This window comes from Heloderma suspectum, chromosome 2, assembly GCF_057233095.1.
Source record: "Heloderma suspectum isolate Gila_16-S chromosome 2, 16-S_ref, whole genome shotgun sequence".
Classification (NCBI taxonomy): domain Eukaryota; kingdom Metazoa; phylum Chordata; class Lepidosauria; order Squamata; family Helodermatidae; genus Heloderma; species Heloderma suspectum.
In genome coordinates this window covers 47,252,501-47,267,882 of record NC_139459.1, presented here as the reverse complement: position 1 = coordinate 47,267,882, position 15,382 = coordinate 47,252,501, and the positions used below count along the sequence as shown (strand labels likewise).

General features: G+C 40.5%; 1 protein-coding gene across 1 annotated transcript in view; it reads right to left on the bottom strand.

Moving 5' to 3' along the window:
* The window catches only part of TBCA (tubulin folding cofactor A), a 69,378-nt gene that overhangs the window by 21,198 nt on the left and 32,798 nt on the right, over positions 1–15,382 (bottom strand). Inside the window, exons 2-3 of the mRNA XM_084833388.1 lie at positions 9,833–9,938; positions 4,811–4,897 (exon numbers count right to left, since the gene is read on the bottom strand). Coding sequence (XP_084689514.1) covers positions 4,811–4,897; positions 9,833–9,938 — 193 coding nt within the window. The remainder of the gene's footprint in view (positions 1–4,810; positions 4,898–9,832; positions 9,939–15,382) is intronic.

Here is a 15,382-nt window from a genome sequence, read left to right as displayed (position 1 = left end):
TATGACTCATATCGTGTGAACAGCCCCAATGAATGGAGGCTTTTTTCAGTTCAAACAATTTAGACTTTTGAAAACAGCGTTTATTAAAAATGATGTTTCTATGTTATATCCATTATACACTGGGAATTATACTTTCTTTTGTATATAAATCGTATAGTATATTTTAAAGTCAGCACAAAGTGTATAAATCATACAAAAAATATAAAGGCATATGGAGTTACTTTGACCAGAATTGATTAGAAATAATGATCAATTTCTCCTATTAAAAGGAATAATTAGAACAAAACGCTAGATTAAAAATAGATGCAGGCAACATGAGGAGCTAGAATAATGCTAAACAATAAAGCTAAAAACTGAAATTCCATTTATAGCTGTACACTTTTAGGAGATCACTCTCCCCCCATCCCTTTTAAAATTATGCAGAAGTAAGAGGGACACACAAAGCTTTCAATTAAAATTAACTTCTACCTGTACCATTTCAAACCACAAAATGGTGGCAATTACAAGTCAGTTAATTAAAATATGCTTGCATCCACAGAAGTGAACAGACAAATAAAACTGCAGGATTTCATGTAGCTACATAAAAATTAGAACAAAATGGTGGCAACTCAGCTCTGAGTTTCCTTGGTGATATAAATTTTCTGGCTCCATGTAAATCCATCTTGAGGTCTGCTTATAGGATGGAAATAGCTTTGGTGGATGATCTATACCAGGAACTAGACAGGAGGAGTGTGTCCCTATTCTCAGCAGCTTCTGATATTATCAACCAAGGTATCCTTCTGGATGACTTGGCTGGGACATGAATTGGGGGCACCACAGGGATCTACCTTGTTCCCCATTTTGTTTAACAGCTATGTTCTGCTGGGAGAGGCTATCTGGGAATTTCAAGTGTGGTGTCACAAATATGCAGCTAATATCCAACTGCATTTCTCCTTTCGATCTGATTCCAAGGAAGCTGCTGAAATACTAAACTGATGCCTGGAGATAGTGCTGGATTGAACAAAGGCATAATCTAGACAAGACAAAGGTGTTCCTGAATAATAGACTACTGGTATGGGAAAAGGAAATCAGCCTGTTTTGGATAGGGTAGCAATCCCCTTGAAAACTGGGTTTGTAACTACATTCTACTTGCAACTGCCTTTGAGAAGTGTATGGAAACATCATTTGGTCCAGAATATGGCAGTTAGAGGGCTTTTTAGGTTAGAACAAAGAAGACATGTTGGTGTGGAGAAAGTGCATAGACACAATTTTTCTACCTCTCTCATAATACTAAAACAGAAATCAGAAAATGTTGGCGGGGAAGGGCTGACATTTGCTTTGCGTGCCTTCAAGTGGCAGTGCCCAATCCAACCTGTTCTCCATGGGACCATCCCTCAGAAAAGGCGATGGTGGGGTGGGGTGGCAACTGCAATTTTTGGCTTGGCCAGCAAGGCCAGCCAAAAACTGTAAACCCTTGCCAGGGTGGGAAACCAGGACAGACAAGAGGAAGTATTTACTGACACACAACACAAAGTATCAATTCACTGTCACAAAATGACAGCCAGCAGCTTAAGATGGCTTTAAAAGGAGATTAGAAAAATATATGGAGGACCAATAGCTACATTCATCATGATGGCTATAAATTACCTCCAGGATCAGAGCCAGAGTGCCTCTGAATACCAGCTGTTGGGGAACAACAGTGGGAGAGAGCTACTGTCTTTATGTCCTGCTTGTCAGAAACATCTGGTCAGCCACTGTGGGAAAAAGGATGCAGGAACTAGAAAGGCCTTTGGTCTGATCCAGACTCTTATGATTGTTCCTACTTCAGCAGACTGATGGCCTCTGTTTGCCAAGTTATTTATTATTTATGGGTGCTGCTATCTATTTCTGTTATGATGTTTTAATGGATTTGTTTTAATGATTGCAAATGTTATGTTTTAGAGTTCATGGTTTAAATGAGATTGTTAACTAACTACTCTTGAGTATTCTGCACAGAAAGATGAGATATAAACATAATAAAATAACTAAAGGAGTTGCTAAGTTTTAATCCAAGCATTCAAGAAACACGTTATTGTTGTTTCAATTTCATGTGGTTAAGCCACCATGAGGGTCATTTGGAATAGAAAGTATGTGGCAGAAATACGTATGTTAACAAAACAATACATTTATTCTACCATAATGGATTACTTCTGGGCTTGAGCAGAGCTAGCTGTGCAACTGGGTAGGAAAGCTTTGGATCTAGATACTAGTCATCTTGTAGAACCTGTGTGTCATTTAGGGAGCAATCCTATGCAGGTTTAGACAGAAAAAAAGTCCTACAACTCCAGCATTCCCCAGCCAGCATGACTGGCTGGAGAATGCTGGGAATTATATAACTTTTCTCTGTCAAAACATGCATAGGATTGCATCCTAATAATGGTTTTTTTTGGAATAATTAGGTATTCTTTGCCCTTTTAGATAAAGGAAAAGGAGGAGGGAAAGGCCAAGATGTATAGGGAACAATCTCTGGAACCGATTCAAATTCATGTTGCCTTGAAGCCCAGCTCAAGAAACACTTCCCAAGGCTATGGCATCTTATGCTAGAGAGTGAATATTGGTTTTCCCCACTTGACCTGTCTCAGCTTACTAGCTTTGTATAGGAAGGAGAGTTGGAGGGGAAAATAGAAAAAGCAACCAAGTGGAAAACCTTCAAAAACATTGGTAAAATGTGTACTAATACACAGATTTTATCTAGTAGCCCAAAAAACTTTGGAGCAGTCAGCTTAAGAAAGGGATGCATAGCAGTGATCAAGATGATTGTCACTCCAAATATTTCAATTTACTTATTTCTTCTTTAAAAGGCAAACTAAATAAATATTTGTAATCTGCTACAAAAATAGTCAAAAATTACCTCTTTTTAAGAGGTATGTAATGTTAATTTTTCTTTGGCAATATTCTTATGACAGAAATCACTTCCTAGATTTAACAAAAAATGCTGATACTATATGCCGCATAGGTGTAATCAATTTTTTAAAAATAAATTACTCTACTTGTTACACTGTAATGTATCCAATTAGCCCCTCCTGCTGACAGAATGGCTCTGGAGGGTTGGACCCAGATTTTGGGGGCACAAGGGAGGGGAGGAGGGAAAGGGCTGTTGCATCATCAGAAGTATGCATGCATAACATTGGATTTCACCTACAGTTCATAATTTGTATTAAAATACACAAACTTTCAATCTATATAGAACACACATAGTTTAAGTCTCTCTAGAAGAAAGCCATGGTAATGAAGCAGACTAACATCAAGAAAACCCTTGAAGTCAAGCTGGTAAAATACTCTTATTTGGCTAATTATCTTAAGATGGAGAGTACACAAAGGGCCAGCGCAGACCTAACACCCCTCTTCACTTTACCAAGATACACAGTGGAACAGTTCACACAATCAAACAAGTCACCGTGGCTAAGCTACCATGGCTCGTTTAATCCCCAGCACGTGCCAGGTGCCATTGGTTATTTGAGGGTTGTTTCTCCCTCAAATAAGCCATGCCACCTGGGTTCAGACAACATGACAAGATATGCCCGGGCAGGTAATTAGAGAAACGGCACCCAGCACACGCTGGCACACGTGAACCAAATCTGCGTTAATTCCCACTGGCAACTTTAACCATTGTTACAGGTTACATTGACACACACCCTTAGGCATGATTAATGGGTTCCATCTTGACTCAACTCTAAAAGGTTGGTGGGGGAATGGTGCCACAGAACAGAGGGGATGCAGAATCCCATATCCTGGCAAAGTGGTATTTCTTCTTCTGTGTCATCCTTCCTTAGTGTGGTGTACATGGTTATCTTCCCGCCCCCTCTTTATCCTCACAACGACCTTGCAATTTAAGTTTAGCTGAGAGAGATGGTGATTCGCCCAGAACATTATGGCTGGGTAGAAATTTGTCCAGCGTCTCCCCCAAACCAATCTGACACTTTATCTATTGCACCTCATTAGTTTTACATCACCACCAGCCCACAAAGTACAGATATACAGCAGAAATTTAAGGATGCAAACTTTAACCATTCTAAACATTAACTAACTAAAGTGTTGTCCCAAGCTTTAGGGCGCAATCCTATGTGGATAGTCGGCAGCCTCTGAACTCAGAGGCTGCTGAATATCCAGTGCAGGGTAGCTGGAGTGCAGCAGCAATCTCTGCCCCCGTGCTCCAGCAGCCCTGCATTTTTGCTAGAGGGGCCATTTTACCCATCTAGCAGCCACGATTTGGAGGGGGAGGGAAGGAGGCTAGGGCGTTTATAGGAAATGGTGTAGGGCAGCTGCCCCAGTCTCCTCCCCTCCCCTGGGAATGCACCCTTTTCTCTGTCTCCGCACTCCGTTTTGCGAGTGCAGAGAAGTAGCCTGCCCGGTTCTCTCCATACCAGCTACAAGGGGAAAGGGAGGGGGTGGTTTCCTGGCTCCAAGCTGAGAGCCCTGTCTCTGAGCTCAGAGCCAGGAAACTAAACAATCCTATGGCCCCCGCAGGCACTATCTAGAGGCCATAGGATTGCTGTCTTAGTTGATCAATTGCGGGGATGAGTTTTACGTTTTGTGGCTGAAAATTAGAGGGCATGCTTTGTGTTGTGAGGGAGACAAAGTCACTGCAACAGGAAGTTTTAAAACGGCCTTCCCTTCTAATTACAAGTGGCAGCTTTATTCTTGAGTTCTCACACTTCCTCCAATACCCCAGAAAACATATATATTGAAGTTTTTGTAATAGGATTTATGTAAGATTGATCAATTCATTATCTACTTTCAATTTGATATAACAACAAAATTATTGAATTCACAGCCCTTCTTCCGTACTTACTAATAGCTGAGCAAGATCGGCATGTGCAGCTTCTAATCTCCGTTGGCAATCTGGAATCATCATTCGAGATTCTTGCAAGATCTCAGTCTGCAAAATGGAAGGTCATGAAGTGCAAGAACTGCTTGATGTTAACACACAACTTTACTATTTATACTAGCTGCTTAAAATCACACAAACACATTTGAAGTGCATACTCATGCATACATAGAGTATTTTATTAAGGAAACAAAAGGTTTTTTTCATAACCAAAGCAAGAACTGTTAAAGTGCTTTCCATGAAATATTTGTTTTAAAAAACTATTTAATATAAACTCTTTCTCCTGCTGTCACAAACAGCTTCGTCCAAAATGGGATCAGCTGGTTATATAAATATCTCCTGCATCTTTTGAGTAATAAATAAAAACAGTGTTCAGATAATACCACACAGAGATAATTACTGCATGAAAAAAGTTATTGAGTTATTGATCACATTGTATGCTCACTGCAGGAGGTTCTGACTAAAAGAGAAAGAGGTAAAGAAAAATGAAAAGCAAAGACCAGCAGGCTCATATTTTTGATGCTTATCATGCATAGAAAGTTATTACTCATCCTTGGGCTTCGTTTTAGGAGACAGATTATTCTCACCATGCTTTTTGAACAAAATTACCGATTTGGCACCCCACTGAATTTGAACATCTTGCATACATCTACAGAAGACAATTTTGTAATTGCACTCAGAATCATCCTATTTTATTTCATGGAATATTTTTAGCCTTCAAATTCATGCACTGAAAAGGTGGTATAAACAGGTGATTCTATAGTGTACCCAACCTGGTTAGAAATGAAAATCAATTAGCAAATCTATTAAGCGTGAAGCTTCTTACAGCAATGGTAATACATAAAACTGTTAATAGGATTCAGTGTGCAAAATTGCAAGTGCCTGTAGCTATGAAACGAATGTGTCCCGGACATGGTTGGCAGCTATTATTTTTTATTTATTTCACAAATTTATATACCACTTTGAAACAAATTTTTAAAAGCAGTGAACATAATGACAACATCAGCACTAACATATTACGATAAAATAACCAATGATCAGCAATAAAACTACAACTGTAACTGGCTGGGTCACAACTCAGGGAAAGACTGCATAAAGAAATGGGTTTTAAGGAGACATCTAAAACTCAAAACTGTAGATGCCTGTCTGATGTCAATCAAGGTGGACTGATTTAAATAAGCAAAGAACAAGGTTGATTTAAATGGCTGATTTAAATCAAGTTTCCTATTGAGACTTTTTCATATATTTCCTGAAGAATGGTGCAAATCTGATCACTAAGCCACGTTAATTTATAACTCAATAAATTATTTACACTGTTTCATTCTTATAAGCAGGCTTCGTAAATGTTTGTCTTACTCTATATATTTTACGCTTTCCTTTTTACCAATAGAGGAAATGTGTTTAAAATATTCCCATAGAGGAACTTTCTTATGACCAGCACTGATGACAGTTTGAGGTTATTTCCTCAGAAATAAGTTCCATCGAGTTCAATGGGGCTTACTCCCAGGTTAGCGGATATAGGATTGCAGCCTTAGAATGGGAACACAGGAAGGTGCACACTGGTCAGTTTGGGTTGTTTTTTCTTTCCAGCGTTGCGCCTTTCTGTTTCACTGACCCGGCTTGTATGATACACCGGGCTCACTGGGGGTTGTTTAATCCCCAATGAGTTGCAATGTGTGCCGGGCAACATTTTGAATATGCAACCCCAACCAGGGGTTGCCGTGTTGTGTGAACCCAGCCACCAAGGGTTATTTGAGGGTTAACAACCCTCATATTACTCTGTTTGTTGCATGGTTATGCAAGGATTTTTTAACCCTCAAATCACCTATAATGTCTAGGTTCACAGCACATGGCTGTCCATCCTCAAGGTTGCATATTCAAAATGTCATCCGACACAAGCCACAGCTCATCATGGGTTGAATGAGCCGGACATATCATGTGAACCGGTTAACTCTGTCTTGGCCTGGCCTAGCCTTGCCCTCACAAAAAAACAAAGTAACAAACAAAAATGAAATGCCCATGGCTGATAGGTCAATGGGCTGAAAAAAATCCAATTTAAAATTTTTAATATCCAATTTCTTGGATTCATTTTAAGCACCAATTTTTATCCACCTTATATATTGTCTTTCTGTCTTAACTAACTCCTCTGCCTTGCTTGGACCAACTCCACCATCTCATAAGCACAGAACAACAGTCCTATCCAGCCTGTGTCTTTGCACATTTGACTTTAGTCAGAGAAACTGAAAGCCCAGAACTTTCAAGAAGCGAGAGCTATTAACTAAGATGGACAGACACATTTTCATGAGATGAAAAACTGAAATTAATGCTCGTGTTTGATGGGTAGGTAACTTCATTTTAATGAGACTGTATGCATAGGTTTAGCATGTTTAAGATGAAATTTAATTGTATCCATGTTATTTTTTAAGTTAGAAATTTAGTATTTTATTTATGATTTTAAAAAAATAAATCTTTTTTTTTTTTTAAATCATCAATTTTTATTCACCCTGATGTCACTAGGGTGTGCATTCCAGAGAGCGGATGCTGCAACATATATTTACACAGAAAAAAGTCCTACAACTCCCATCATTCTCCAGCCAGTATACACAGGATTGCACCCTAGATGCTCTATTACTAGTGCTCCTTCGATCAAAAGGTCACTCTGAGGACCGCAAAGGTCGGGCAGGGATGAGGTGATCCCTAAGGTAATCTGGTCTCAAGTTGTTTAGGCCTACCTAGACAGGATAACATGTTCTACTTCTTGTGAAGGTCAGAATACACTAGGACAAACCCACTCCAATTACCAGAAGCTCCCATTTTGAATGTGTTTTGTAAATATTGCTGCTTCTCTCATTCTAAAGAGCACTGTTGGTACCAAGAGCAATTAGAATTGTTTCTTACTAGCTACTAGACCAAGGTTTCTCAAACAATGTCACAGTGAGCTTCCAACAAACATACCTTGAAAGGATTTCAAACCCCCATGTTAGTTATGGGACAAACTAGATTTCACACAAGAAATCCATGATCAGGATCAGCCACTTTTTTCTTTTCTCCCCACTACCTCATAATTAACAGCCCCACACAGCTGCTTTCAAGACTGGGGAGACAGTTGCGGAGGAGGTTAACCCTTTCGTCCCACACTATTTACCCAAATCTAACTTCTGCATAACAGCTGCTATTTGTTCTTTGGAGAAAAACAGTTACCCATGGTTTCCCCAAGACCTAGTAGCAAGGGGAGGGGATTAGAATCGTGGAAGGGCCAGAAATCCAGCAGAGATTCCTACTGGAGGAAGGACGGGTGAGATATTTGTTGATTTTCTCTTCTCAATGCAGCTCTTAGTGCCATCTCCCATGCTGTTCCAGAGGGTCCCATGATGCTCTAGAAAAGCTTTTCAGGGGGCAGAGGAGAAAGGGGGAATTAGCAAAAGCTGCCTACCCCTGCCTCCAGTGAGAAAATTGCCATGGGCAAAGTTCCAACTACCAATAATCTGGATCCAACCCAGAATGTACAAGATCAGGGGTAAGCAACCTGGTGCCCTTCAAATGTTTTGGACTACAACTCCCACAATCTGACCACTGGCCATGCTGGCTGGAGCGTATGGGGAGTTGCGGTCCAAAACATCTGGAGGACATCAGGTTTCCTATCCCTGTACTACATGGTTTATGAAGTAGTGATTCACTCCTTTACTGAGAACGACTTGGTACATTCTGCTTCAGTTCAAGCCAATCTAGATGGCTCTCCATATGCACTGCCAGGATTTATGGAGAAGGTACTAAGTGGGTATATTAGCGAAGAGGACAACTGACTCCCTTATAAATCTCTTGGTGCATTTTGCCAGATAAAGGAAGGAGAAAGAGGCCTCAGTAAGTTTAAGGCAACAAGGAAGAAAGGCGGAGGGACAGTCTCGGCTGTTGCCAAAGTAATTATATCTTAACTTGTGGCTCCAAGAACTCCCCATCCCAAAATCAGTTCAAGATTCCAGTTATCCTCAGCATCCTGCCTTAAATAGACTCTGGCTTTAACTCTTCATGGCAATTCAAGGTATCCAAAGCTTTATATGCAGGAGAAAAGCATGCCTCACTGATAGCAAGTTATTCCAGTTTGAACAGACATGGCTCCTGTGTATACGTGTACTTCAACCTACTCTTTCAATGCATCTTTCATCCTCATTCTCCTCTCAAAATTCCCCCACCCCTGCCCCACATTTGGATATATTGTGTCCAGAATTCCCTTAGAGCATCCTCATTTGCCTCAATATCCTAAGGTGTATTGATTAACTTGTTTATCTGAGCTATCTGGATTGTTTAACTGAACCATTTCTCAAAGAACTTCCAATACCACTTGGTACCTGTGACTTTCTTCTGCCATGACCCCTACATAACAGCTACATAATGGGCAGAAATTCAACAGGTGAACCTTTCAATCACTGCATCTCCAGGCTGAAAAAGCTGCTGTTTTTGAGTTTCTTCTTACTTCCAAGTTACTTCTCTGTTTAGCATTTAATGCTCCAATCCTAACAATATTTTTTTTGGAGGGGAAGGTCCCCCCAGAACCTATTTTGCCTCTTCTTTGCCCCCCATCCCGTGTCTATTATTTTTTTCTAGTGCTGCCACTGAGGGAAACATATATGTTCAAAGTTGACTTTTATATGAAGGTGACACTGAATTATAAGAACTGAGAAACATCTGAGACAAGAAGTTAACATTAGAACGCATCTCATGCTGACCAAGCTGAAATCTCTGTCCCTCTCCTTCCCACAGCAGCTCCCTACGCCCTCTGACAAATCTCACCTGATGGTCAGGGAATCTTGAGTGGGAGAGGGGAATTCAAGAAAATAGGCAGGGGCAGCTTGAGTAAGCTCTGCTTGCACAAGCTGCCTCTGCCTGATTTCCCTTTATCCCCACCCCACTCTTGACAGCGTTTTCAGTTCTTTAGTTAAAAACTGTATAAACTGATAACATGTATTCATGAGCTATGGAATTCTTTACCTGCTTTTTAATTGCATAGTTCTCCCCATCTTCAGCTTTCATTTTCTCAATCTTTTCTTCTTGCTGTTTTGCTTCTTTTTCATACATAACCTTTTCTTTTGCCAAGCTGCACACAAAAAAGATGAATATTTTTCTCTATTATAAAAGACAATACAAGTTTTCCTGAAAAGTTACACATCAGATACAGTAAAATAATTTTTCAATGCTGCAGCCACTCTATTGGTACTACTTATATTCAACTTTTAAAATGGTCTACTATTCTTTAAACCTTACTGTCAAATGTATACTGAAATACCATGTATACTTTGAGATCAAAAGAGCCAAGAGTCGGCCAGTGCAAATTTGGGTTTCTTTCCTTTGAAAAGCTGACCTCCGTGCCATATCACAACTGCTTCTAAATCAATCCTTGATTTCAAAACAACATTTGCCACACAATATGAGCGACTTAATCACGAAGATACTGACCCAGTTCATACGATCACAGCAATTTAAATAAGCCATGGTGGTTTCTTTAAGCCACAGTCCATGCTAGGCACCATTTGCCTAATTTCCCACCCAGCGCAGCTCGTCATGTCATCTGAACCCATGCAGCATAATTTGTTGGCGGATGAAAACAACCCCCAAATAACCCATGGCCTGTTGTTGGGTTTTTTAAGTGTCTCCCACTCAAACAAGCCATGCTGCCTGGATTCAAAGGACACAACAAGCCACGCCTGGGCAGGTAATTAGGCAAACAGAGCATGGCACACACCATGGCTTGTTTAAGACGCTGTGATTATACAAACTGGGTCGCTGTCTTCCTCCCTCCAGATCATCTGTTAAAAGTTGTAATATGGTTCGGGCACCTATCAAGAAGTGTTTTGACAGACAATGTTAATCAGGAGCACTCTTTTCCCCTGACCATCAAAACTCAATTGTCACAAGTCATGGGGTCAGTCTTGCTCCCTGACTAAGCACATTTTAAATCTTTTTTCATTTTAATCACAGGTCTGATGAGACACTAGGATTGGGAGCATCTTTATTGCCTTTATTTTAATTATTAATGTCAGAACCAGGGTTAGAAAGTGGAGTCAGAGCTATGAAACACTAGGAATCTTTTAATCCCCACAAAAGAAACCTCACTGTGCACTGCAAGAAAAATTTTGTAGTCTCCCTCTCTCCCAACTACCTTTCACTTTCCATTCCTGAAGAGCCCACTGGCTCCCACACATTAGACCCTAATTTCATGGACTATAAGGACATAGGCATCTCTTTTCTACCATGTCCCCAGCTGGCCAATTAACCAGTTGGAACTCTGTTTCTCTGCTCCTATCCCCCCCACCCCTCATCCCGAGATCATCAGGCTTGTCTATCTTTTACTAAGTTTTTGTTGGGTTTGTGGAGATTTGGCTGCTTTGAACCTACCCACTCCTTCTCGCCTTTTGGAGAACCCCTACATTCTCAAGAACCAAGAGAGACCCACTTTTTTCCTGGCTCTTTGAGAACATTATGGAGAAGGAGACCAACCTCTCTCTTTCTTTGCTGGTCAAAAACAGCTTGTGAGGGGGTCACCCCTCTTCTTGATAGCTCAGGAATGAATCCACTCACCAAAATATAAGTGTATACACACTTAGTGAATTTGATCTCCCTAGGAATCCTGCTGCTGAGTCTCATCTCCCCTACGTTTCTCTCCTTACTGTGATTTATCTTTCCTCCCACACCCACAATCTCTCTCCTTTTCACTTCAATCAGTACACTTTTTACACCACAAAACACCTGTAGTTCACTCCACTACCACATAACCTTAGAACTCTATTATTTGCAATATCACCACCCTAAAATCTTCCTACTTCAGGGGTGGGGAACTGTTTAGCTCACAGTGGCTGGACTGCTTTCCGGCTCACCCCCTGGGAGCTGGTTGTCACAGGTCAGACCCTCCGTTCTGAAGCCCTTTCCCCTCACATCCCCTGGCAAAGAAAGGCACGGAGCAATCCCTTCTGCCTTTCTCTGCACAGAGAAACTCCTGTTCTCCCTGCAGAGAGGCTCTGCACCTTTCTTTGCACAGAAAAAAGGGCAATCCCTCTCAGCAGCAGAGAAATTTAAGGAGAAAGGAGTGGGGGGTTTCCTCCCCCTTCTGCTTTCCCAGCTGGGAAACCCAACTCTGCTTTCTCTACTGCTGGGAAACCCCACTCTTACCTCTGATCAGTGATTGGAAATAAGTGTATGTGTATAGGGGGTCCTCTATTATTTGCAATAATATGTGTGTGTGGTTTCCTCTCTAACTCTGGGAGAAGGGGCAGGACCTGGGAGAGGGCCTCTCTGGGATGGATTAGGTTGGTGGGTGGATGGTTACCCACCCCTGCCCTAGTGGACCAGAGATTTGTCTATCTTCCTTCCTCTCCGCTTCTCCTTCCCATATTCTCTCTCTCTCTCTGTTCTGCTTGTACTTACTAGGGCCACTAGTGTCTATTAGTCTTAAGCTATTATTAACAATATAAATATTGGTTCTTATTCAAATGCTTTAAAAATAAACCATTTGCCTTTTCTTATGTTTTAATTTGTAATATACAGTACAGTATTCTTTCAGAGCTTGCACCTCTAACTTCCAAAGTTTTCTAATCCCAAGGTGTTTATTTTCAAGCATGCAGCAACTTATAGTTAAAAGATTGCTTACATGTGTTTAGCATGCACATATGGAGCCTTTCCCAACCTGATGCCCTCCAGATGTTTTGGACTACAACTCCCAGAATTCCTGACTATTGGCCATGCTGGCTGGGGCTGATGGGGCTGGAAGTCCAAAAGATCCGGAGGGCACCAGGTTGGGAAAGGCTATCTTAAATCATAGATACAACTGACAGAGTAGATGATCGACCAGATAATTCTATTTATTCAGTCCTACTATGAGCAATTACTGTAATTCAGAAATGTATTAGCATTACAATAAAGTTGTTAACTAGAACTAGGAAACTGTATTGTTGTAGCCTCAATACTAGATTCTAATTTTGAAACAAGATTGCCCTTGACCAACTCATTTTGTCAGTTGTAGTATTTTGGCCCCAAAGTAAATTCAATTTAAATGTATAAATTCCAGAACTCAGAGGAACAATCTATAGCCTTAAAAATATAGATACTAGTGTACTATCTAAACACTACATATTACATTAATATAATGTATCAATAAGAACCTGAATTTCACAGAATGATAAAGATGAATATTACTAAATAAATAAATCATTAACATTAAGCTGTTGAACTGACAGTCTGGCTCGGCTGAAATATGGCACGAACTAGTTTAAGGCTTTGTACTATAATTCCACAGGCTTCAACAAAGACAACTTGATAAACTAGAAATGTTTTCTTAGAAGAATTAAGAGGCAAAATAAAAAATGTATGATTTAGCCAAGAAATATTTTATGAGTAATGATAAGAAGTAATTTCACTTCAAAACTTTTTTTTTTAGTAATTATGGCCCCTAGTTTTATTGGAGAAGTTATGTCAAATTGAACAATTTCCACCAATTTCCTCAATTTGATTTGGGAAGTAAGCCGAGGATCAATATTCTAATGTTGATCTCCAGTTGAGTATTAGGATACAATTGCTGGGCCACAGGCTTTATCGATCATGTTCGTAACAATCTATTAATGTAGAATAAGCAAATCTGCAAAACTAATTTAAAGGTAGACTCATATATAGCATTCTGTCACACTTAAAAAAAACATTTGCACAGACTATGGTGGTAATTCCTACTCAGGGTGATTTCTATATCACTGAATTGATTTGAGTTGAGCTTTGCTATGACTTTATACAAGCAGTCTCATATTTACTTCCTGCTATCAATTAATTTATTTTGAAAGATGCCTACAAGTCCTTGCCAGCTAGGCCACTATGAGTTTGTGGTCCTTGGCCAGGTAGTGTTACAAGTGTTCTGATGAGCCACAGCAGACTTTCTAGGCCAGGGTTGGGCAATTTGTGGCCGTCTAGATGTTGTGGGACTGCAACTCCCAGCATCCCTCACCACTGCTATGCTGGCTAGAGCTGATGGGAGCAATAACATCTGAATGGCCACAAGTTGCCCACCCCTGTTCTAGGCCATGTGTTCAATTTCAATGATAGCAACCCTAATCATGCTGCATCAGCAAATTAGCAGTTAAGTATGTGGGAAGGCAACAGCTATCCCAGTGCAACAACTTTTCACTGACTTCACAGTCAGAAACTCCAATGGAAGTGCTGCATTGGTTCCATCCGACTGCTTAAGTATGCGCACCATCACTCTGTTTAAGCTTACTCAGTACTACTGAAGGTTCAGCATCTTCAGTGAAGTTTTAAACGATTACCAGGTTAGCTACATAATGCTCTATAGAGAAGAGAAGCCCAGGTTGGGGAGCTTGTGCCATCAGCTTCTGAACAGCCTGAGAGGCCTGCTGGTGCAGTCCTCACCAACCTTCCCTGAGGCAACTTAAGACCTGTGTGCCCTGAGTGAAAGCTTAAGTGAGAAGCCCAGGGCAGGGAGCTCATGCCATCAGTTCCTGAAGAGACCCTTCAACAGTTCCTGAGAGAACTAAGTATATTATGGGGGGGGGGGGCACTTGTCTGTTTCTATATTTAAAAATTGGAAACCACCTTGGGTGCCTTAGCAGAAAGGCAGTATAGAAATGTATTAAATAAATACTAGGCTCAGGTAGGAAACCAAAATGTATGTTAAACTAGGTGTTTGTTTCTGTAGTCCAAGGATGGGGAACATCAGGCCTGGGGTTTCCACCCCTACTGGGGTTCAAATCAGGACCTCCAGAGTTCCCCAGATGGCCCCACCCCCTTTCCCCAACCACCAATCATTTGGTAGTTTCCCAGCTTTTGTGCATTACACACACACACACACACACACACACCCTTCTAAAAGGTTAAAATGCCTTTCCTAAGGCTACGTTACTAGCTTTAAGCTAAAATATGCTATTTTTTGTATTTTGAACCCCAGTCACTTTGCCTTTGGCTCTGCCCACAACCAGAATGCTGTCCCCAAAGAGCTTCTCCAAACTTGAATTTGGACCTCAGGCTAAAAGAGGTTCCCCACCCTTGCTATAGTCAAAGGGTGGCACTTCTTCACCACAAGCTATGGTACCTCTACACCTCTTGTCCCATGAATCCCAACTATACTACAGTGACAAGAACATGAATAAATCCAGATTCTGCAAGCCCTCACCAATACAAAGCAAAATACATCCTTTGCATATCTCCAATAATTTAGGTTTTTTGCTTGCAGACAATAGCCAAAATTAACCAGTAAATTCCAAGCAATTTCAATAGGAGATAATTAAAAAGCTATATCATTTAAATTAATGGGACGTTAAGTGGACTTTGGACAAATCATCATACCCAGCATGACTTTTAAGGCAGAAATTCAGATGAATCCACCCAGGATTACATTGCTTTTCGAAGCTGATCTGCAAATACAGAGCAGTCTATAATAAATGCTTAACATTTGATTATTCTAATATAACTTTGCATCTTTTTTCTGATGTAAGTTAGTAATATTAATAGTCTGAGTTACTGTTCAGAACAAAACACCCTTGTATA